Here is an 18,048-nt window from a genome sequence, read left to right as displayed (position 1 = left end):
CTGCAGATTAACAAACACTGGTGTTTTGTTATGCCTGACACAGCTGTAGCCTGTTCTGCCACCACCCCAATTTATGCATTTCAGCTTTGGTTTGTAGTCTCTTGACTTAGCTAATTTGTAGGCATCGTTTGCTTAACTTAGTCAACTGTCATCAAGATTTTACCACACTTGCTATATCATCCTTTCTGCTGAATTTTTTTTTTTAAAGATTTATTTATTTATTTATTTATACAGGCACTAGGTACAGTCAGAAGTGCGGGAGGGTGAGAGAATTCACCAGAGTCAGAGTGGAGAGCAGAGCAGGCAGAAGGACTGAAATACACTGCTGAGGGGAGCAGCGGGTGGCAGGAGAGGTCTGCTTGCCATGCGGGACCCTCCTCCAATGGCCGGGGAGCAGCCTGGGATCCAACCAGCACTGCAGAGGCTGTGGGCAGCTTTGCAACCCAGCGCTCAACCGCTGCGCCACCAAGGAGGCCCTGCTGAAATATTTTTAATGACACTTTACTCCCAGTAAAGTTACTTTATTTCAGTAGCCATCTCTAAAAAAAAATTTCCTAAATTATTATTTTTTTTAAGATTTGTTTATTTTTATACAAGAACTGGGGTACAGGCTAGATGCGCGGGAACGTGAGAGGATTCCCCAGAAACTGAGTGGGGAACAGAACAGGCAGACTGACAAAATACACTGCTGAGGGGAGCAGCGGGTGAGACAGGAGAGGTCTGCTTCGCCATGTGGGATTCTTGCCGGCCGGGATCGAACCCACACTGCAGAGGCTGCAGACAGCTTCACAGTGCAGCGCTCAACCGCCTGCGCCACCAGGGAGGCCCAATTTCCTAAATTGTTATTAACCTATCCAGAAACCAGAGGAACCTTTTGCAGTGTGAATGACACTGAACTGCAGTTGAATGGAATGGTTTGAGCTGTACTGAATGTAGTGAAGCCATGATGGAATTTGATTTTCATTTGTCAGGTTGTTTGAAAGTGGGGAGCACCTGGACTTGCATGCTGGGATGATCCTCCTCAGGCAGGCAGGGCGCAACCAGGGGGCAGTCCTGGCCTGTGGCTCACAGGTGTTCCTGTAACTCACATGCCCTCTTCTTTTGGCAGTGCATGACCTGATCTTCTGGCGAGATGTGAAGAAGACCGGGTTTGTCTTTGGCACCACGCTGGTCATGCTGCTTTCGCTGGCAGCATTCAGTGTCATCAGCGTGGTTTCTTACCTCATCCTGGCTCTTCTCTCTGTCACCATCAGCTTCAGGGTCTACAAGTCTGTCATCCAAGCTGTACAAAAGTCAGAAGAAGGCCATCCATTCAAGTGAGTTGAAGTTATCCCAAGTAGCCACGTACAGTTTGGTGAAGGGTTTCCTTGAGGCTAGGCAGCTGTAAGTCAGGCCTAACTAAAAGTTACGAATGCATCTGATCGGTGGCATGAGACATCAACTAGAAACCTCAAGACCAAGGAAGTCACCAAGGAAGGACCCAAGAACTTTTTAACAAACTGGAGGTTCACACTTTTTTTTTTTTTATAGAGACATGCTTTTTTTTTTTTTAATTTATATTTATTTGGTTGTTTGTTTTGTTTATACATGCACTGGGTACAGTCAGAAGCGCGGGAGGGTGAGAGAATTCACCAGAGCCAGAGCGGGGAGCAGAGCAGGCAGAAGGACCGAAGTACACTGCTGAGGGGAGCAGCGGGCGGCAGGAGAGGCCTGCGCACCATGTGGGACCCTCCTGTGGTGGCCGGGGAGCAGCCGGGGATCGAACCGGCGCCGCAGAGGCCGCGGGCAGCTTTGCAACCCAGCGCTCAACCGCTGCGCCACCGGGGAGGCCCAGGTTCACACTTTTTAAGGCCAAAGAGGAACATCTGGGTTCCTGAGCCAGGTGGGGCCAGAAGAGCATCTAGGACAGCGCTTACTATCTCTGGCCTCCTGTGGGTTTTTTAGCACCATACTACCTTCTTTTTCATTTTGATATGAAATATGTATATATCTGTAAATATTATTTCAAAAATAGATCGTAACTAAATAAAGGAGTGATAAAATAGCCATTTATAATAAAATAATGTATTTCAGTCAATATTGAATGGCTTGGACATGATCATGCTCCCCCCAAAATAATAAAGACTTCATGTATTTGTTCCTTCATATAATCTCCAGCTGTAGTTTTTCCAAAATAGTGTAGAACTCTTAGTAAAGTTTTAGCATTAAAAGAATGCAGTTTTAGGAAATTCAGGACATAGTAAAATGGAAGGAAGAAATGCCTTGCTTTTGTATGTCATGGCTCCTGATAATTCTAAACAGGTTCACCAACAAGCGTATCTGGTGAGGCAGTGAAAGTTACACAGGACATAGAAGAGTTCTTTATTGGGCATGACTACCCCAAACTTTCAGACATCTGGCATATTTGTGCCATCCCATGACAGCAAAAAACTGCCCCTCCAGATTTCTAAAACATACCTTTGGAGGAATTTCATACTGTGAACAACCGCTATGCTAATAGGAAGAAATCTCCTTCCATGTGAAATAAATGACTGTTGTTTCTTCTTCTGGAAGAGCATACCTGGATGTGGACATCACTCTGTCCTCAGAAGCCTTCCACAATTACGTGAACGCCGCCATGGTGCATGTCAACAGGGCCCTGAAGCTCATTATTCGTCTCTTTCTGGTGGAAGATCTGGTTGACTCCTTGAAGGTTAGTTCCTTCTATAATGTTTGGTGGTGAGGCGAAGGGAAGCAAGGGACCTGGGTCCTGTAGTCGGAGGAAAAACTGAACACAGGGTTTTATCAGACAAAACAATACATGCTTATCTCAGCCTTTAAAATGGGGATGGGAGTCTATAGAGGAGGCATCTCCTGCCCTCAGAGAAATAACATCACAACAGTGATAATGAATTGACAAATAAAGTTACAATTTGTCTTTTGGCCTAAGAGAACAACAGAATTCTCTATGCACCCTCAGATGTACAGGTAACTTTCATTTTGAAATTACCACTAAATCTATGCAGACTTAATTAGCTAGCAGAGAATGAGATCAGTTAACCTCAGTTTTGTGTTCTGATAACTCCTGCTTTTACCCCTAATGTTGGCCTTCACAGCTGGCTGTCTTCATGTGGCTGATGACTTATGTCGGTGCCGTTTTCAATGGAATCACCCTTCTCATCCTTGGTAAGGTGGCAGGAAGAATTTCTCCATGTTCTTTGAAGTAATTGGTAGGAGTCAGAGTAAAGTGAGTGCCCAGCATGACTCTTCTCCTTCCACGTGGCCCAACCTTTAACATCTGTGGGGACCTCAGACTTGATAGTGGAGAATCACAGGCTTAAGAGCTAGTCCTAACTACAAAGAAATACTAAAACAGCTAGAAGTAAAGGAGAATCGTGTAGATTTGCCTTAAATATGGGATCTTTCTTTGTAGAAATTGTTTTCATAAATTGGAAATTGTTGTTTGTGGTATAAGAAGGCAGCCTGGTAGCTATATTTCACTATCCTTTAATTGAGAATTCTAGCCAGGAGTTTTTGATTGAAGATCTATTTCCTTATATTTTACGAGGAAAATAGCTATTCTTAAATTCAGAACTACACCCTGAATTTCTCATATTGAAGATTTGTATTTCCTGTATTTCATGAAGGAAAATGTGTCCTTTGAGACTTTGTGACACTCACATTCACTCGTGCCATGTCCCACTGTTCTCTTACAGCTGAACTGCTCGTGTTCAGTGTCCCAATCGTCTATGAGAAGTACAAGGTAAGCACTTGTCTGCTTCAAATCAGATAAACCAGCTGATATATGACTAGTTTTAGTTCATTTTTTTAGGCATTGAAATATTTTTCTAACAATTTCTGCCATCTAATTTTGTTAAGTGCTTGTAAGGAACTAATAATAGTGTTTCCTCCAAGAAAGAAACTGAGTGTCTAGGAGAGATGAGGGTAGTAAGGATACTTACTTTCTATTCCTTGTAGTGTACCTTTTGAGTTTTATCACATTATCTATTTAAGAAAAGAACTTGAGGGCCTCCCTGGTGGTGCAGGGGTTAAAGGTAGTGCTGTCAAGCTGTCACCAGCCACTGCAGCACTCCCCAGCCAGGGAGGTGACCCATGTGGCGCAGCAGACCTCTCCTGTCTTGCCCACTGCCCCCCTCAGCAGTGTGTTTCAGTGGATCTGCCTGTTCTGTTCCCCACTCTGTCTCTGGTGAATCCTCTCACCCCCAGCTCTGGCCTACACCCCAATTCTTTTTTTTAAAAGATTGATTTATTTATGCATACAAGAACTGGGGTGTAGGCCAGAGGAGCGGGGGGGATGAGAAGATTCAACTGAAATATACTGCTGAGGGGAGCAGCAGGCGAGACAGGAGAGGTCTGCAGCACCATGTGGGTCAGCTCCCTGGCCAGCCGGGGTTCGAACTCGTGATGCAGTGGCTGGTGATTGCTTGACAGCGCTGTGTCTTCAACCCCTGCTCCACCAGGGAGATCCTATACCCCAGTTCTTTATGTATGCATAAATGAATAAAAATAAATCTTTACAAGAAAATGTGAAAAAATGGTTAAATAAATAAGTGCTGGGTTTCTAAAAGAAAGGTAAAGCCCATTGAGGCTATTATGGGATTCCATCAGTGTGAGCAGGACGTATGCTTATGGGTTGTTGTCTAGAGTATACTAGGCACTATGAGGTTATTCTCCATGGATTAACTCCTCCATTGAAGACTTCCTATTTTTGCTATTTTGGTATTAAAAATTCGTCTTACTCAAAAACCATGACACATTTGTGATTATAGAAAATAAACTAGACACACAGTTCCTAGTACTCAGAAAACTGTGTCTAGAGGAAAGTCCTAGCAAGTAGGACTTAAACTCTGCAAAAGAAACAAGTGGCTTTTACTTTTTAATAGCGTTTGGGGCATTTATGGCATAATTTGAAGTCTAAAAATTTAAGTTTTTTTAAAATACTTTTAAAAACTAGGCATTATTTTTCATTTAGTGGGTTTTTTTTTTTTTTTTTAATGGTTAAATTAGACAAAAGCACATTACCTTTGGGGAAATTGTTCATCTGTATGTTGCCACAACTGAGTTGCTCTCCTTCCTTAAAGACCCAGATTGATCACTATGTTGGCATCGTCCGTGATCAGACGAAGTCGATTGTTGAAAAGTAAGTGCACTTACACAACCCATTTCATCATGACAACGTACCCCCCGTTAGGGTTAGTCTCCTGTGTAAAATGCCGATGACAGAGAACATGATTCAATTCAATTATTTGATTTCACTAGAAATCATTTAGTCTGCTGCTTCAAAAAGCATCCTTTGTGTTGTAGATTAAAGTCAGGGCCACTCTGCCTTTTTGACTGGCTTTAGATGTTAGTGGTTGCAGTCTCCACCTTCATCTGCTTTCTTCATCTCTGTCAGTTTTAAGGCAAACTTCCCTCTCTTTTCAAGAGTAGAAGTCCTAGTAAACAAGTGACTTAAGGTTCAATACTGCCTCTTTTTTAAGACTACCAAACCTCTCTTTTCTTTTTTTAAACCAATAATCAAGTAATAAAAGATTGAGACACTTATAACTCTATGTCAAGGAACCATTTTCTTATTTTGTATTGTTTATAGCAGATATTAAGAACCTAACACTTCAAGTAAAATGTTAACATTTTTCCATATTTTCTTAAGATGTTAAGACACAAAACATCAGAAACCATTAAATCCCTTTTGTGTGTCCCTTCAACCCTAGCCCCTTTCCACACACCTGTATTTTAGTGCATTTTTCAGACTTGATAAGAGGACATGTAACTGTGTCCAAACAGCTCTGGCTTGATGCCAGGACCTGCACCTACTCTTTTGCTTTTTATGCATTGGAGCAAGCAGTTAGCAGCACGCACGTGTGTGCGTGCGTGCATGTGTGTGTTGCTGTTCACCTCACTTGTGAAGGGTGGTGGGAGTTTGGCTGTAAACCTAATGAACCAGTCAGCACTGAGCTGACTGGGGGCCCCTGCTGGGGGAGGTAACATTTGTGGAGAGTAGGTTTGACATTAGCTGTAGGGTAAGAATAATCTCAGTGATGGGTAACCCTAATGATTTTGGAAAACTTTTGCCAGAATAACTGGCCGTTCTGGTGCCCTGTGAAGGTCTGGGAACTACTGCCAGTTTTGATAGTTTGGGCCTTTTGTTTGTTTGTCTCTTTACACTTAACTGCTGGTTCCTTTTGTGGCACTAGCGGGTAACCTGGCATTCCCAGAGAAACGGACTCTTGTACTGCCAGTGTGTCTGGCACAGTCAGCAGGTATCCTGTCCAGATACCCCTTGTTCTCTGGAAACCCCAGGGAGGCACCTAGAAGGTTAGGGGCAGTGAAAGAGGATAGGCAGTGGGTCTTCGTGGCACCCCCAGGCTCATCCCAGGCCAGACTTGCCACTGCCTCTTTTTATCCAGAGTAAATCCTGTGAAGTGGGGAAACAGTGTTCACAGTGCTCCAGCAGGCCAGCCCTGTCTGCTAGTGTCACTGTTAAAATAAAAATCTAAAACAAATGCCCGTTTTACCTTTTTTTTCTCTTTTTCCTCAATAGGCTCCAAGCAAAACTCCCTGGAATCGCCAAAAAAAAGGCAGAATAAGTACATGGAAACCCGAAATTCAACAGTTACTAAAACACCATTTAATAGTTACAATGTTGTTACTTGTTCTATGAAGGAACTGCTCAGTGTCAGCTTGAGCCTGTGTTCCAAGCTTGTTATTTTTATTTGGTGTTTCTCCCTCCTTTCCCTTTTCCCTGCGCATCAAGCACAAGAATCGTTGGACTTAAAGAAAAAAAAAAAGAACTGATATCTTAGAACCCAAGAGAATAAAAAAAGAATCAAATTAATAGGATAACTAATACCTTACCGGTGGTGGAGCTTTTCCTTGTAGCTTGAAAGGGGAAGGATTGGAGGTACACGAGATTATGAGAGGAGACACATCCCTGGGCTGCTTCCATCCAGTTTTCAGAAGCGTGTCTTACACAGCTTCCCTTCATAGTTTTGCTCTTATTTTTAAGTTAAGAAAATGATTAACTTATGAAGACATGATCTTGGGGTAAGAGTTGAATTCCTTCCCATGGGTTTTGGGGTTGTTTTTTGGGGATTTTTTTGTGCTGCCCTCTGATCTCGGCTTCCCGCCCCACGATGTAAGCAGCTAGTCCTAATATTCCTCCTCGTACTGATAGAACTTTCAACTCTGTGAATAACGCATAGGGGATAGTGCTCACTCCTGACTCGGACTGGTGTCCCATAACCAAGAGTGGAAGCAGAAAGTGGCGCCGGAAAGGAGGCGGCCGGGCCGCTGGGACCCGCATCCCTCCCGGCCTCCCCGGGAAAGGAGCGCTCCCTGTGGGGAAGGGGGTGTTTGTGTCGTTTCTTTTGGACACCAGTTCTGAGTTAGTTCGAGGACTCGTTCCAGAATGTGCTTTCTTCCCTCTCCCCTACCCCCTCCCCTCAAGGTTAATAAATATGGTTGTACTTTTCTTATTATGAAATAAATGTCTGTAACTGCTGTACACTGCTGTAAACTTGTTAGAGAAAAAAACCTGCATGTGGGCTCCTCCGTTACCAAGTTTTTGTAATCCTATCTCAGTCCGAGTGGGGGGAACGTTCTCCAGAAGTGAACTGCAGAAACACAAAAGGCCTTTTTTCTTTCATCTTTTCCCTACAGCTTCCTCCTTCACATGCTCCATCTTTAACCTGGGCTGTCACTTTATCCTAAGGACCACAGCCTAGCAGCCGGCTGGAAAGGAGGCCTGTGTGTCTGCGGTTAGGCGGCCACAAGCCAGTGTAGTGAGGTGCATTTTGCGGGTCATTTGGAGTTTAAACTTTGAGGCTAGCTTATGGCTATGTTGTTTTGATGGTTCCTTTCGTTTTCAGGCACATAAATGTCTCCGCACCTTGCCCATGGCCCAAGGTGATCCTTTTTAGGGTGTTTTTCGAGCAGCTTTAAGTTAGGTCACCAGCAGGGCCAGATTATGGTGGTGGCTCGGTGCACGATTGAAAGACAGCAGAACAGCTCACGTGGGCAGCAGCTGGTTGGTGACTGGGAGTCTCATTCCCGTGTAAGAAAGTGTCTTCCTCCCCTCCCGACGTGAAAATGATGTAAACTTGAGAGAAAAGTCATCTGTGCGCTCCTGCGGGCTGTGCCTCGTGGTCGTGGTAACCCAGAGGCGACATCGCAGGTGGCTGAAGGGCTACGGGAGGGGCCCCAAGCAACTCTGTGGAGAGTCGTGATGTTCTGCTGAGGAGGGAGCGGCTACTTAGGGATTTACGTGGGAAGAGGTACCCTTGCCTTACTCCATTCTCTTATTTCTCTTCTTCCCCTTGGAATTTTTAAGCTGATTTCATGTCACAGTAGGAAGCGCCTTCTCCGCCCTCGCCCTCCCAGGAAGCCAGTGCCCGGGTCATCGGTCATCGCGTGGCTTCCCTCCAAAGGACCTTTTTCTGCACTGGAAGCTTCACACCTAGCTTGTTTGTTTTATTACTGCTGTGTTTAGATTATTGGACAGATCTTTGTGCCACACACAGGATTTTTTTTTTTTTTTTTTAAGAAAAACCTATAGGTGAAAAGTTACTAATGAAACTGCGTGAAATGTGCGTGCAACCTAAAAACACAGTAGCACCTAAGGAGCTTGAATCTTGGTTCCTGTAAAACTGCATATTGATGTGGTATTAATAAAAGAAAAACCAATGACTGTGGTGTCATTCTGCTAACTTTATTCTTTATACACAATTTGAGCAAAGTAAGAACCAAACAAGGGCTCCACTGGCCCCCATCCCCACTCCACTTTGAGGCTTTAAAAAAAGTGGCTAATAGTTGATACTGGTGTAATGATTCCCAAGATTGCAAAGTTTCCATAGGAGAGCAAAACATTTGGCTTCTGCAAGGAAGTAAGAGACCGTCTAAGAGGTGGCCTTAGGAGAACAATCAGGAGGAATGGACCGGGCCTGCGGGCTCTGCTGTCGAGCCTACCCCGCCCACAACCTCTGAATCCCTCACACTGCTGGGATGGAGCCAGCCACCATGGAGAGTGCGAGCCTCAGGTCTTCCCTGAAAGGATGTGTCGCCTCCCCAAGACTAAGGCTGCCGTGACCCTTAGGCTGGATTTTAAAAACTTACTCAACATACCTCTTAGAAAACTTAGGCTGAAATTTAAAAATAACTGATGCAAACAATTTCACAAATACACATACAAATGTTTGAATAATGTCACTAATATGGTATATAAATATGTTTCAGAGTAACATTTACATATTGGCCGTAATAGCAAGCATACCGTTAACTAAAGACTCATGAAGAAACTTCACCTGTTTGCGGCGCACACCTAGAATGGGGACCACCAGCCACTCCGGCCCCTACCCCGGGAGGCCACGGCGGCAGAGGAGAACCACTGGTGGCACGTCCATCGCTCAGACGGAGCCTCGAGGGTGAAGGGCAGTTATCACGGACTGCCAGGCCCATCACACCAGTTCCTGATTGTGGGGTAGGGCCCCAGAATCTACATTTTCATTATGTTCCTAGAGTGGTAGCTGCACTTTGAAAGCCACCCACAGCTATCTTTCATGAGGGCCTCCGTGCTGCGCACCTAAAGGCCTCGCCCTGCCGTCGAGGGGAAAGCCCGCTCCTACCCACACTCTGCCCTGGCCTACCTAAGCTGGACAGTGGGCTTGGGTGATCAGAACAGTTGCCCCAACTTACCTACTTCTTTTGAACAGGCAGGATAGCAAAAGTGGAAGAATACTCATTCTGGGTCTGAAAACATGCATGGAGGAAAGTAAAAGAATGGCAGTGCCCAGCCTGCTGCCAGCCACAATCCCTGTGCTCAAACTTTAATACTGTCTCAGAAACATGCAGGGAATTCACTTCTTGGCCAGGGCAGCCAGGGTTCCTGTTCCTGAATCCCCGGTGGCCTCAACAACCAAGAACACAACACCCAGAGTTCTCGTTCTACTGCAGGAGGCGCAGGGCCAGGGGCCAGTCAGACCTCTTCTGGGGTTCTGATGGAGGCCTGCACCCTCCAGCCCAAGCCTATGGAACCCTCACTGGGAACTGGGGGGCCCTGTGCTGTCCCCAGGGGGCACTACTGTGTGAGGGCCTGTGGCGGCTGCCATGTGCCATCCTTGGGCAGGCCTAACGGAAGATTTTTACAACCTGCCGGAGACTGGGAGGCAGTGTGGTGTGGTGCAAAGAACACTGAATAGGGAGTGGAGATTTCTACCCTAGTCCTCGGTGCTGTTTCCTACCTGGCTGTGTGACCAGTTCTGTTTCTGGGCTCCATTTTTTACCTATTTGTGGACGGGGTGGGAGGGGGCGGGTATTAGTTGATCTCCAAGGTCTTTCCAGCTGACAAGTTGAATTATATAAAAATGCTATAAAATTCGTGATATAAAATCCAATTCCCAATCAGGAAGCGTCAAGGGGACTGGGCCTGAGGCACTTGAACCTTGGGCTCTGGCCTGGGGTGACGAGGGGACCCTCAGCTGAGAGGAAGTGCTTCCTCTTTGCTCTCTGCTTTCCACCCACATGGGCAGCCCCTGGCCCAGGGGACCAGGACCTCTTCCCTTCCAAACCCAGCCCTCCAGCCCCTCCCACTGGCCCCCCCACCTCAGTCTTTAAGACCAGAGGAATTAGCCTGGCTAGGAGAAGAGCCCACCGGGGACCAGGGGCTGGAGGAGAGACCTGGGGCCTCACAATTAGTGTGGGCTGCTTGGGGTCCTCTCGTCGCCCCCCCCAGTCCTTGCTCCTTCCTTTAGGTCCTTCCTCCACCGCCTCACAGCTTATCTCTGATACACGCGTAATAAATAAGACATTTGCACATAGGGGTGGCGGGGACAGCTCTTCCCGTGCCTCCCCTTCATATAAAAGCATTAAATACAGTTTCAAAATAAAATACAAAGAGCAAAAAGGGCCTGATCGCGGGGCCACCTGTTCTCCACAGGAGAATGAATCTACACATCCCTCTCGGACCTGCCTGGGAGATCATGGGGGCCCCCTCTGGCCCCCCGGGGCCGGGCGCTGCGGCGGGAAGAGAAAGGAAGGCCGAGGCCCGGCCCCAGACCCCCGGGGCGGAGGACCGGCGGCGCGCCCACCGCGCACAAAGGGGGGCGGGGAGGAGGCGGGCTGAGCGCCCACGGCCGGGACCACCAGTGCCCCGGCTCGGGCCGACGGGGCGCTGCGGCAGGGGCGCCTGGCGGCGTAAACGGAGGCCTCCGCACAGGAGGGGAGCAAAGGAAAAAGTGCTGATCCCTTGACAAAAATCTCAGTTCGGGCGGCGAGCGGGGCCGGCGCGGGGTCGGAGCGGCCCAGGCCTGGCCCCGCCGCCGCCCGCAGTCCGGGCCTCCGGGGCCGAGCACCGGGAGCGGCACCGGGGAGCCCAGCCCGCCGGCGCCACGCGGCCCCGCCGGGGAGGAGCCGGCGCCGCCCCGCCCGCCCGCCCGCCCGGGCCTAACACTGACAGGCGCCCCATCCCCGCCCCGCGAGGACGGCGGCCGGCCGGGGCGCAGCTCCGCGGGCCACCGCGGGAGGCCGCCGGCGCCTCGGCCGCGCCCAGAGCGCACGGGCAGGCGCCCCCCTCCCCCCCCGCGCCCCCCCCGCCGGCCCGGCCCGCGGGGGGCGGCGGCCGAGCTACGCGCGGCACACGGCGCCCGCCTTGAGGTCCGCGCCGCCGTCGCGGGGCGCCGGCGCGGGCGGCCCGAAGCCCTCGTGGCCGTAGCAGCGCAGCGCCGCCTCCTCGTAGGCCTCCAGGATGGTCTGGCGCTCCTCGGGCGTGAAGTCCATAGAGAAGGGGTGCACCTGCAGGATGTGCCGCTTGATGGTGCTCACCTTGAGCGTGGCCAGCGCGCCCCCGCACACCATGCACACCAGCCCGCGCCGGCTGCCGTCGTAGTCCATCAGGTACTCGCCCCGCCAGCGCGGCTGGTAGTTCCGCCGCTGCTCGCGGCTGCGCGGCGGGGGCGGGGGCGGGGGCGGGGGCGGCGGCGGCGGCGGGAAGGCGAGGCCCCCCGGCTCGGGCGCGTCCTCGTCCTCGTCGTCGTCCTCCGCCGGCCGCTCCGACGGCTCCCCGGGGGACGGCGGGGCGTCGCCTGGGGAGGGACAAAGGGCCGCGTTGGGGCGGGCGGCGGGCCGGCCGGGCGGCGCGCGGGGGCCCCCGGCCCCGGGCCCCGCGCCCCCCGCGCCCCCGCGCGCGCCCCGCGCCCCGCCCGCGGCCGGGCCCGGGCCCCTCGCGGCCGGCGCCGGCCCCCCGCGGCTCACCCCGCCACGGCTCCTCCGGCGCCGCCGCCGCCCCGCCCCCCGCCTCGGAGGCGGCGGCTGTGCGGGGGCCGGCGGGGTTCCCGGGGGGCGCGGGGCCGGGCCGCCCCAGCGCCGGCAGCTGGCCGGCCTTCTCGCTCCACTCCCGGGCGACGAGGGCCCGGAGCGGGCCGCCGGGGCGCGCGGAACCCGGGGGGCGCCGGCGGACGGGCCGCTGGACGGGGCGGGCGCGGAGCGAGGCCAGCGCGCCCCCGCACGCCCCGCACACCCGCCCGCGCGCGCCGCCGTCCAGCTCCAGCAGGTACTCCAGCCGCCAGCGCTCGCGGGAGCGGCGGGGGGCGCGGCCCCGGCCCCCCCCCTCGGGCCCTCCAGCTCCTCCTCCGCCTCTGCGGGCCCGGGCCTCTCAGGGACCCCGCCAGCCTCTTCCTTTACGTCTGGGGGGCTGAGATCCCGAGAGGAGGGGGCTCCCGCAGCGGGGGCCGAGTCGTGGCTCTTTCTGGTCAGGTCCTGGGGGGCGAGGTCCTCGTCTGTTGGGGAAGGGGTGAGGGAGAGGGGCTCAGCCTGCAGGCTGTCTTGCCCTTACCCAGGCAGAGGGGGGTCCCTTGCGCCTCACCCCGGCCCCAAGCTAGAAGCCCCAGCCAGTAAGTGGAAGGGGGATTGAGTCCCTCCCAGTCCTGACCACAGACCCCACTTTGCTGCCCTACTATGGGGGGGGTCTCGGCCCTGGGAGGGGCCTCGCACCTGGTGGGGACTGGGTGAGCTCAGACAGTGCCTCGGACTGGCCCCCCCAGGCCTGCAGCAGGGCGCTGCGCTGGGGGCCGCTGAGCCCCAAGGAGCTGGGGTGCACCTCCAGCACGTGGGCCCGGATGTCGTCCAGGTGCAGGCTGGGCAGTGCCCGGCCACAGGCCATGCACACCAGCCGGTTCCCCCGCGGGTCATAGTCCATGAGACACTCTGCCCGGAACCAGTTCTGCAGGGACTCCTTCAGCCTCCGCTCCAGGCGCCGGGCACCCTGCCCCCTGCTGCCCCCAGCCCTCCGGGAGGCGGAGAGGCACCGAGGCCGAGCCGGGGGTGCCACTGGGCCCCCTCGCCGTTGGCGCCGGCCACCCCCACCAGCTGGGGTTTTGCCTGAAAGGGTTGGAGGGAGGGAAGGAACTGAGATGCTGGCCCTCTGGGGGAGCCCCCCACCACAGCCAGGTCCGCCACCAGCCTCTTCCTCAACTTGGAGCCTGCGGCCAAACCTCGGCCCCTTTCTCTTCTCCTCTCCGGTCTTCTCCTTCCAGTCCTCAAGCCTGCGCCCCCCACACCCTGGACCTCCCTTACTCCTCCCCAGACCCGGATTCTAGTCCCTTCCCTCACGCCACAACCACACCTTCCCATCACCCTCCACTCCCAGCCCTTCCCTGCCTGTCTCTCCAACCTCCCCCGTCTGGATTCTTCTAGAACCACCGAAGTCAAAGCTGTCAGGGATGTTGGCGTTCCCCTCACTACACAATAAGGGTAATGAGCAGACACCCCCACCCCTGAAAAGGAGCGGTGACTGGCTCAAGAACATCCGCTAGTTGGCAGAGATGCCAGGGCAGTCCCGGCTTGCCCCACCCGCCACCCAGACCCCTGCCTCTCCAGGTGTCCCGTTACCTGGGCCCTTGGGCGGGCAAGCTTGGAGGTGAGCCCCCTCCTCTTCCTCTTCTTCTTCTTCCTCCTCCTCCTCCTCAGCCCCCTGGGCCCCCAGGCCCTCGGCCTCTCCACAGGCCCCCAGCCCCAAGTGGGCATCCCAGCTGTTGCTGATGACTTCCTTCTCCCGCGGACTCCAATGCAGGGAGTAGGGGTGCTTTTGGCGGATGTGCCGCTTGATGGTGCTGAGCTTGAGCGTGGCCAGCGAGCTGCCGCACACCATGCACACCATGCCGTGCCGGGCCGGGTTGAAGTCCATCAGGTACTCCAGCCGCCAGTGGTCGTGGTAGTAGCGCCGGTGGTCACGGCCGGGGATGCGGCTCTTGCCGGGCCTGGACGCCCGGGCCTCACAGTGGTCTGAGTATTTCCTGCCTGAAGATGCTGGTCCCCTGGCCCTGGAGGAGGGCAGGGGGGCACTTCCCCAGGACCCCAAGGCACCCCCTTCCAGCTGAAGATCTGGCCCTGAAGAGGGGGAGAGGGAGACAGGTTTTCAATCTCCGATTTCAGGTAAAGAACCCTGGGCTTCGATTTTGCACCCCAAGAAAGGGAGGTGGGGGAGGGCGGATGGGGCCGGGAAAGGGATGGCCACGGCCATAAAGGGAGTCAAAACACTGGCCCTTCACAAAGAGCGGGGACCCTTTAAGAGAGAGTCAAGAACAAAAGGACGCGGGTGCTGTGAGGGACCAGCTCGGACTTCTTGAAAAATAAGGGGACAGCCAAGGAGGCAGTGGGCTTTGCAAGGTCCCCTCTTTGGCCGAGAGCTGCAGGGACAAGGCCAGGAGAACAGCATGCCGGCGGTGCAGCCAGAGCAGAGCGGGCAGCGGGGCGAGAAGAACAAAGGGGGCATCTGTCTGTATCCAGGGCTGCACAGGACCCACCCGTCCGAGGCCCCTGGGCGGTGAGGAGGGCCCCACCCAAAGATCATCTCCGGTTTTCCAAAAAAGCTTCAACCACAGCCTCCAGAGAGCCCCGTGGGGTGGAGGGAGGAGGTGTGCTAAGCCCTGTCAGTTTCCCAAATGTGAGCACCCTTGGGAGGGACCCCCAGACAAAGCTGTCAACACCTCCGGGGACCGGACTTTCTAGGACCCTGACTTCCCCGAGTCTCAGAGAGCTCAGGACTCTGAAGATGGGTGGGGTGGGGGGAGCCACAGAGGGGCTGGCTGCTCAAACACTGCAGGAGGGAGTGGCCACCCCCAGGCGGCCCATCAAGTCTTTCTGGTGAATTATTTTCTGCACTGGCCAGGAGCTGGCCACTGCCCAACAGCCAGAGGTGGGCCCCAGACAGCAGAACAGCCCACTCACCCAGCGACGCTCCCTCTTGCCAACCAGGGACCCCGACAGTCCGCCACCCTCCCTGCAGTTTGGAGGCTCTTTCATTCGGCCACGTAAGCCGAATGGACAGGTCTGGTCACTCTCCCCGGGGAGGGTCTCAGGGTGGGGAAACAAAAGGCAGGACCCGAGTGACCATTGTGTTTTTGCGGGTTTGGGGCTGACATGCGCCCACGAAGAGGCACCGGCGTCTGAGTCAGAGACCTGGGTTCAAGTCCCGCCTTCACGGGTAACTGGCTTTGTGACCTCTGGCGGGTCACGTCGGCGCCGGGGCCGAAGCTCTTTGTCTGCGGGGCCGGGCGGGCCGCCGGCCTCGAGCATCCCTCCGGCGCAGGAGCGCGCGCGTCCGCGGGGACGGGCCCTTTAAGAGCCGACGGGGGGGCGGGGCCGCGAGTCTTTAAAAACAAAAGGGGCCGCGAGTTTCGGGGCGGGGAGCCGGGGTGCGCCAGAGTCTCCCAAGTCCGCGCGGGCCCGCCCGGCTCTGCAGGCGGGACCCCGGCGGGGGGCGCCCCGCAGCGGCCCCGGCGCCCCGGCGAGGGCGGGCCGGTCCCGTAAAGCGGACAAATTGTGGCAAATTCTTTTCAAAAGAGGGGAGGGGACGGGCGCGGACGGGGCCCGAGGGGCGTCCTCCTTTGTGGGCGAGCCGTGCCGGGGGCGCCCGCGCGGGGCCGGCGCCGCGGGCTCGAGGCGCAGCTGCGCCCCCGGGCGCGCCGGAGGCCGGCGGCGGGACGCCCGAGCCGGGCGGGGTCCGGCCCCGCTCCCCGGGGCCGGGCCCCGAGGGGACCCCTGGCCGGGGCACAGCGCGGGGCCGGGGGTTCGGGCGCGCGCCGGGGCTCGGAGAGAGCGGGGCGGGGGCCGCGCGCCCGCGGCCCGGGGCGCGCCGGCCGGGCCTGGGGACGGGCCCGGGCCCTTTAAGAGGGAGGAGACCCGCCGCGGCCCGCGGGCCGACCCCGGGCGCGGGGCGGGGGACACCCCGGCGGCCCTGCAGCCGCGCGCCGCGCCCGCCAGGTGGCGCCCCCGGCCGCCCTGCCCGCGTCCCCCCCTTTGTTCGGCGGCGAGAGGGGCCCGGAGCCCGGCGCCGCAGCCCGCCCCTCCCCCACGCGGGGCCCCCGCCGCCGGCGCTCACCTCCGTCGTCGTCCTCGGGGTCCGCGCCGCCGCTCGATCCCGCGGGCGGCAGCCGTCGGCCCCGTGCCGAGGCCGCTGCTGGCCCGGGGCCGCCCCTGCCGCCGCCGCTCCGGCTCCGGTGGTCCCCGCCGGGCTCCATGCGCTGCGCTGCGGAGCGGGGCCCCGGGGCGGCGGGGCGCGGGGCCGCGGGGCCGGCGGCGGCCCGCGCGGGGCGCTCGGTGCGCGGGGCCCCGGGGCGCGGGGCGCATGCACGGGCGGCCGGCCGCACGGACGGCTGCTGCTCGCTCGGCGGCGCGGGCTGGACCGGGGTGGGGATTCCTGTCTGGGGCCCCTGGGGCTCCTTTAAGGGCTCCTGGGTAAATTTAAAGGGGCCGCGCGCTATTTCCTCCTGCCAGCTCGCGGGGGGCTGGCGGGGAGAGGCGGGAGGCGACGCGCCGGACCGAAGCTCCGCAGCCGGCGCCCGCCCCGGTCGCGGGGTGCGCGGACCTCGCCGCCCTCGCGGGCCCTCGCCGCCGCCTCCGGAGCTCCGGTCCCCGCTCCCGAGGGGTCAGCGGGGTGGCGAGGGGCGCCCGCGTCCGCGGCAACGCGCTTCCTCCCAGGTCCGGCTTCCAGCCGCTGCCCCCTCGGGGCATCTCAGCTCCCGCTCCCCGCGCCGGCGCCGGCGGGGAATCGCCGGGTGGGGCGGGCCGGGCGGCTGCCAGGGGCTGCCTCCTCCGGCGCGAGCTCGGCGCGGGCCCCGGGGCGGACGCGACTGGCAGGGGCCCCAGATGGCGGCGGCCCCGCGGAGAGGGTGGAGCCGCGGGGCGGCCGCGCCCCCTCCCGCGGGAGCCGCCCGGGAGCGCTGGGAGTTCGTGCTTCTCCATCGGGCTCTGGGGAGCTCGGGCGAGGCTCCCCCGGAGCTGGGGCCGCGGCCGCGGAGACTCCAGCCCGGAAGCGGGGGCGCGCGGTAGCCCCCAGAGCCGGCTGCGCCGGGCTCCGACGCGCGGGGCGGAGGGGCCCCCGGGTGGAAGCTGGGAGGAGAGGGCGTGCGCCGCCGTGACTCAGGCTCCCGTCCCCGCAGGCCCGGGGGACCAGACGAGGCCCTTGACACAGCCCGAGAACCCCCACCCGGCCCGCGGAGCCGGAGCTCTCTGACCCCGGGCGGGGTGTCCGGCGCCTGGGGACGCGCGCCACCGCCGCTGGGAAGCGCTGGGGCACACCCGGGCTGCGAGCCTCAGGCTGCCTGGGGCGGGGGACGGGGGGAGCGGCTCCCGGGAAGCGCGGAGAAGGGACCCCGGGAGGCAGCCAGGGGCGCGGCAGCCTGGGGTCCTTCCGCGAGGACCGGCTGGAGGAGCAGGTGCCTGCTTTGCCTGTGGTTGGTCGCCCACAACAAAGGCGATTCCTGGAGATCCAAATTACAGGGTGCGGGAGGCCATGTGGAGTCTTATTATCTGGACGTGGGTTTTGTTCTCCACCCGGGAGGTACCCCGCGGTACCGGGAAGGAAGCGCCCCTGGACATCCTGACATGCCGTGCGCTCCCCCGACACCTACTGTGTGCCGCCAGCTTTGGGGGCGCTGGACATGCAGCAGCGACGAGACAGGCTAATCTGATACTGTTGAGGACTTAACAGACACCCAGGGTTGTAAAAAGGAGACGATGCTCGCCCTTCGGGAGCCTCGGGAAACACTGCAGGACTTG

At 56.9% G+C, this 18,048-nt stretch overlaps 2 protein-coding genes across 2 annotated transcripts in view; one reads left to right on the top strand and one right to left on the bottom strand.

Annotated features, from left to right (window-relative positions):
• Positions 1 to 6,624, top strand: part of LOC119250113 (reticulon-3-like) — a 43,522-nt gene extending 36,898 nt beyond the window's left edge. Inside the window, 6 exon segments of the mRNA XM_037517822.2 lie at positions 1,109 to 1,316; positions 2,554 to 2,692; positions 3,096 to 3,165; positions 3,696 to 3,742; positions 5,082 to 5,140; positions 6,542 to 6,624. Coding sequence (XP_037373719.1) covers positions 1,109 to 1,316; positions 2,554 to 2,692; positions 3,096 to 3,165; positions 3,696 to 3,742; positions 5,082 to 5,140; positions 6,542 to 6,587 — 569 coding nt within the window. The 3' untranslated portion in view covers positions 6,588 to 6,624.
• Positions 6,625 to 11,616: 4,992 nt separating this feature from the next.
• ZFTA (zinc finger translocation associated) lies at positions 11,617 to 16,508 on the bottom strand. The gene is given in 6 exon segments (XM_037517714.1): positions 11,617 to 12,074; positions 12,244 to 12,591; positions 12,594 to 12,767; positions 12,982 to 13,368; positions 13,879 to 14,376; positions 16,370 to 16,508. Coding segments are annotated over 6 exon segments (2,004 nt in total).
• Between the last annotated feature and the right edge of the window lie 1,540 nt (positions 16,509 to 18,048).

Source organism: Talpa occidentalis, unplaced genomic scaffold (genome assembly GCF_014898055.3).
Source record: "Talpa occidentalis isolate TD23 unplaced genomic scaffold, MPIMG_talOcc4v2.1 talOcc4.17, whole genome shotgun sequence".
NCBI lineage: Eukaryota > Metazoa > Chordata > Mammalia > Eulipotyphla > Talpidae > Talpa > Talpa occidentalis.
The sequence above is the reverse complement of the archived record's forward strand: the minus strand, read 5'-3'. Positions and strand labels throughout refer to the sequence as shown.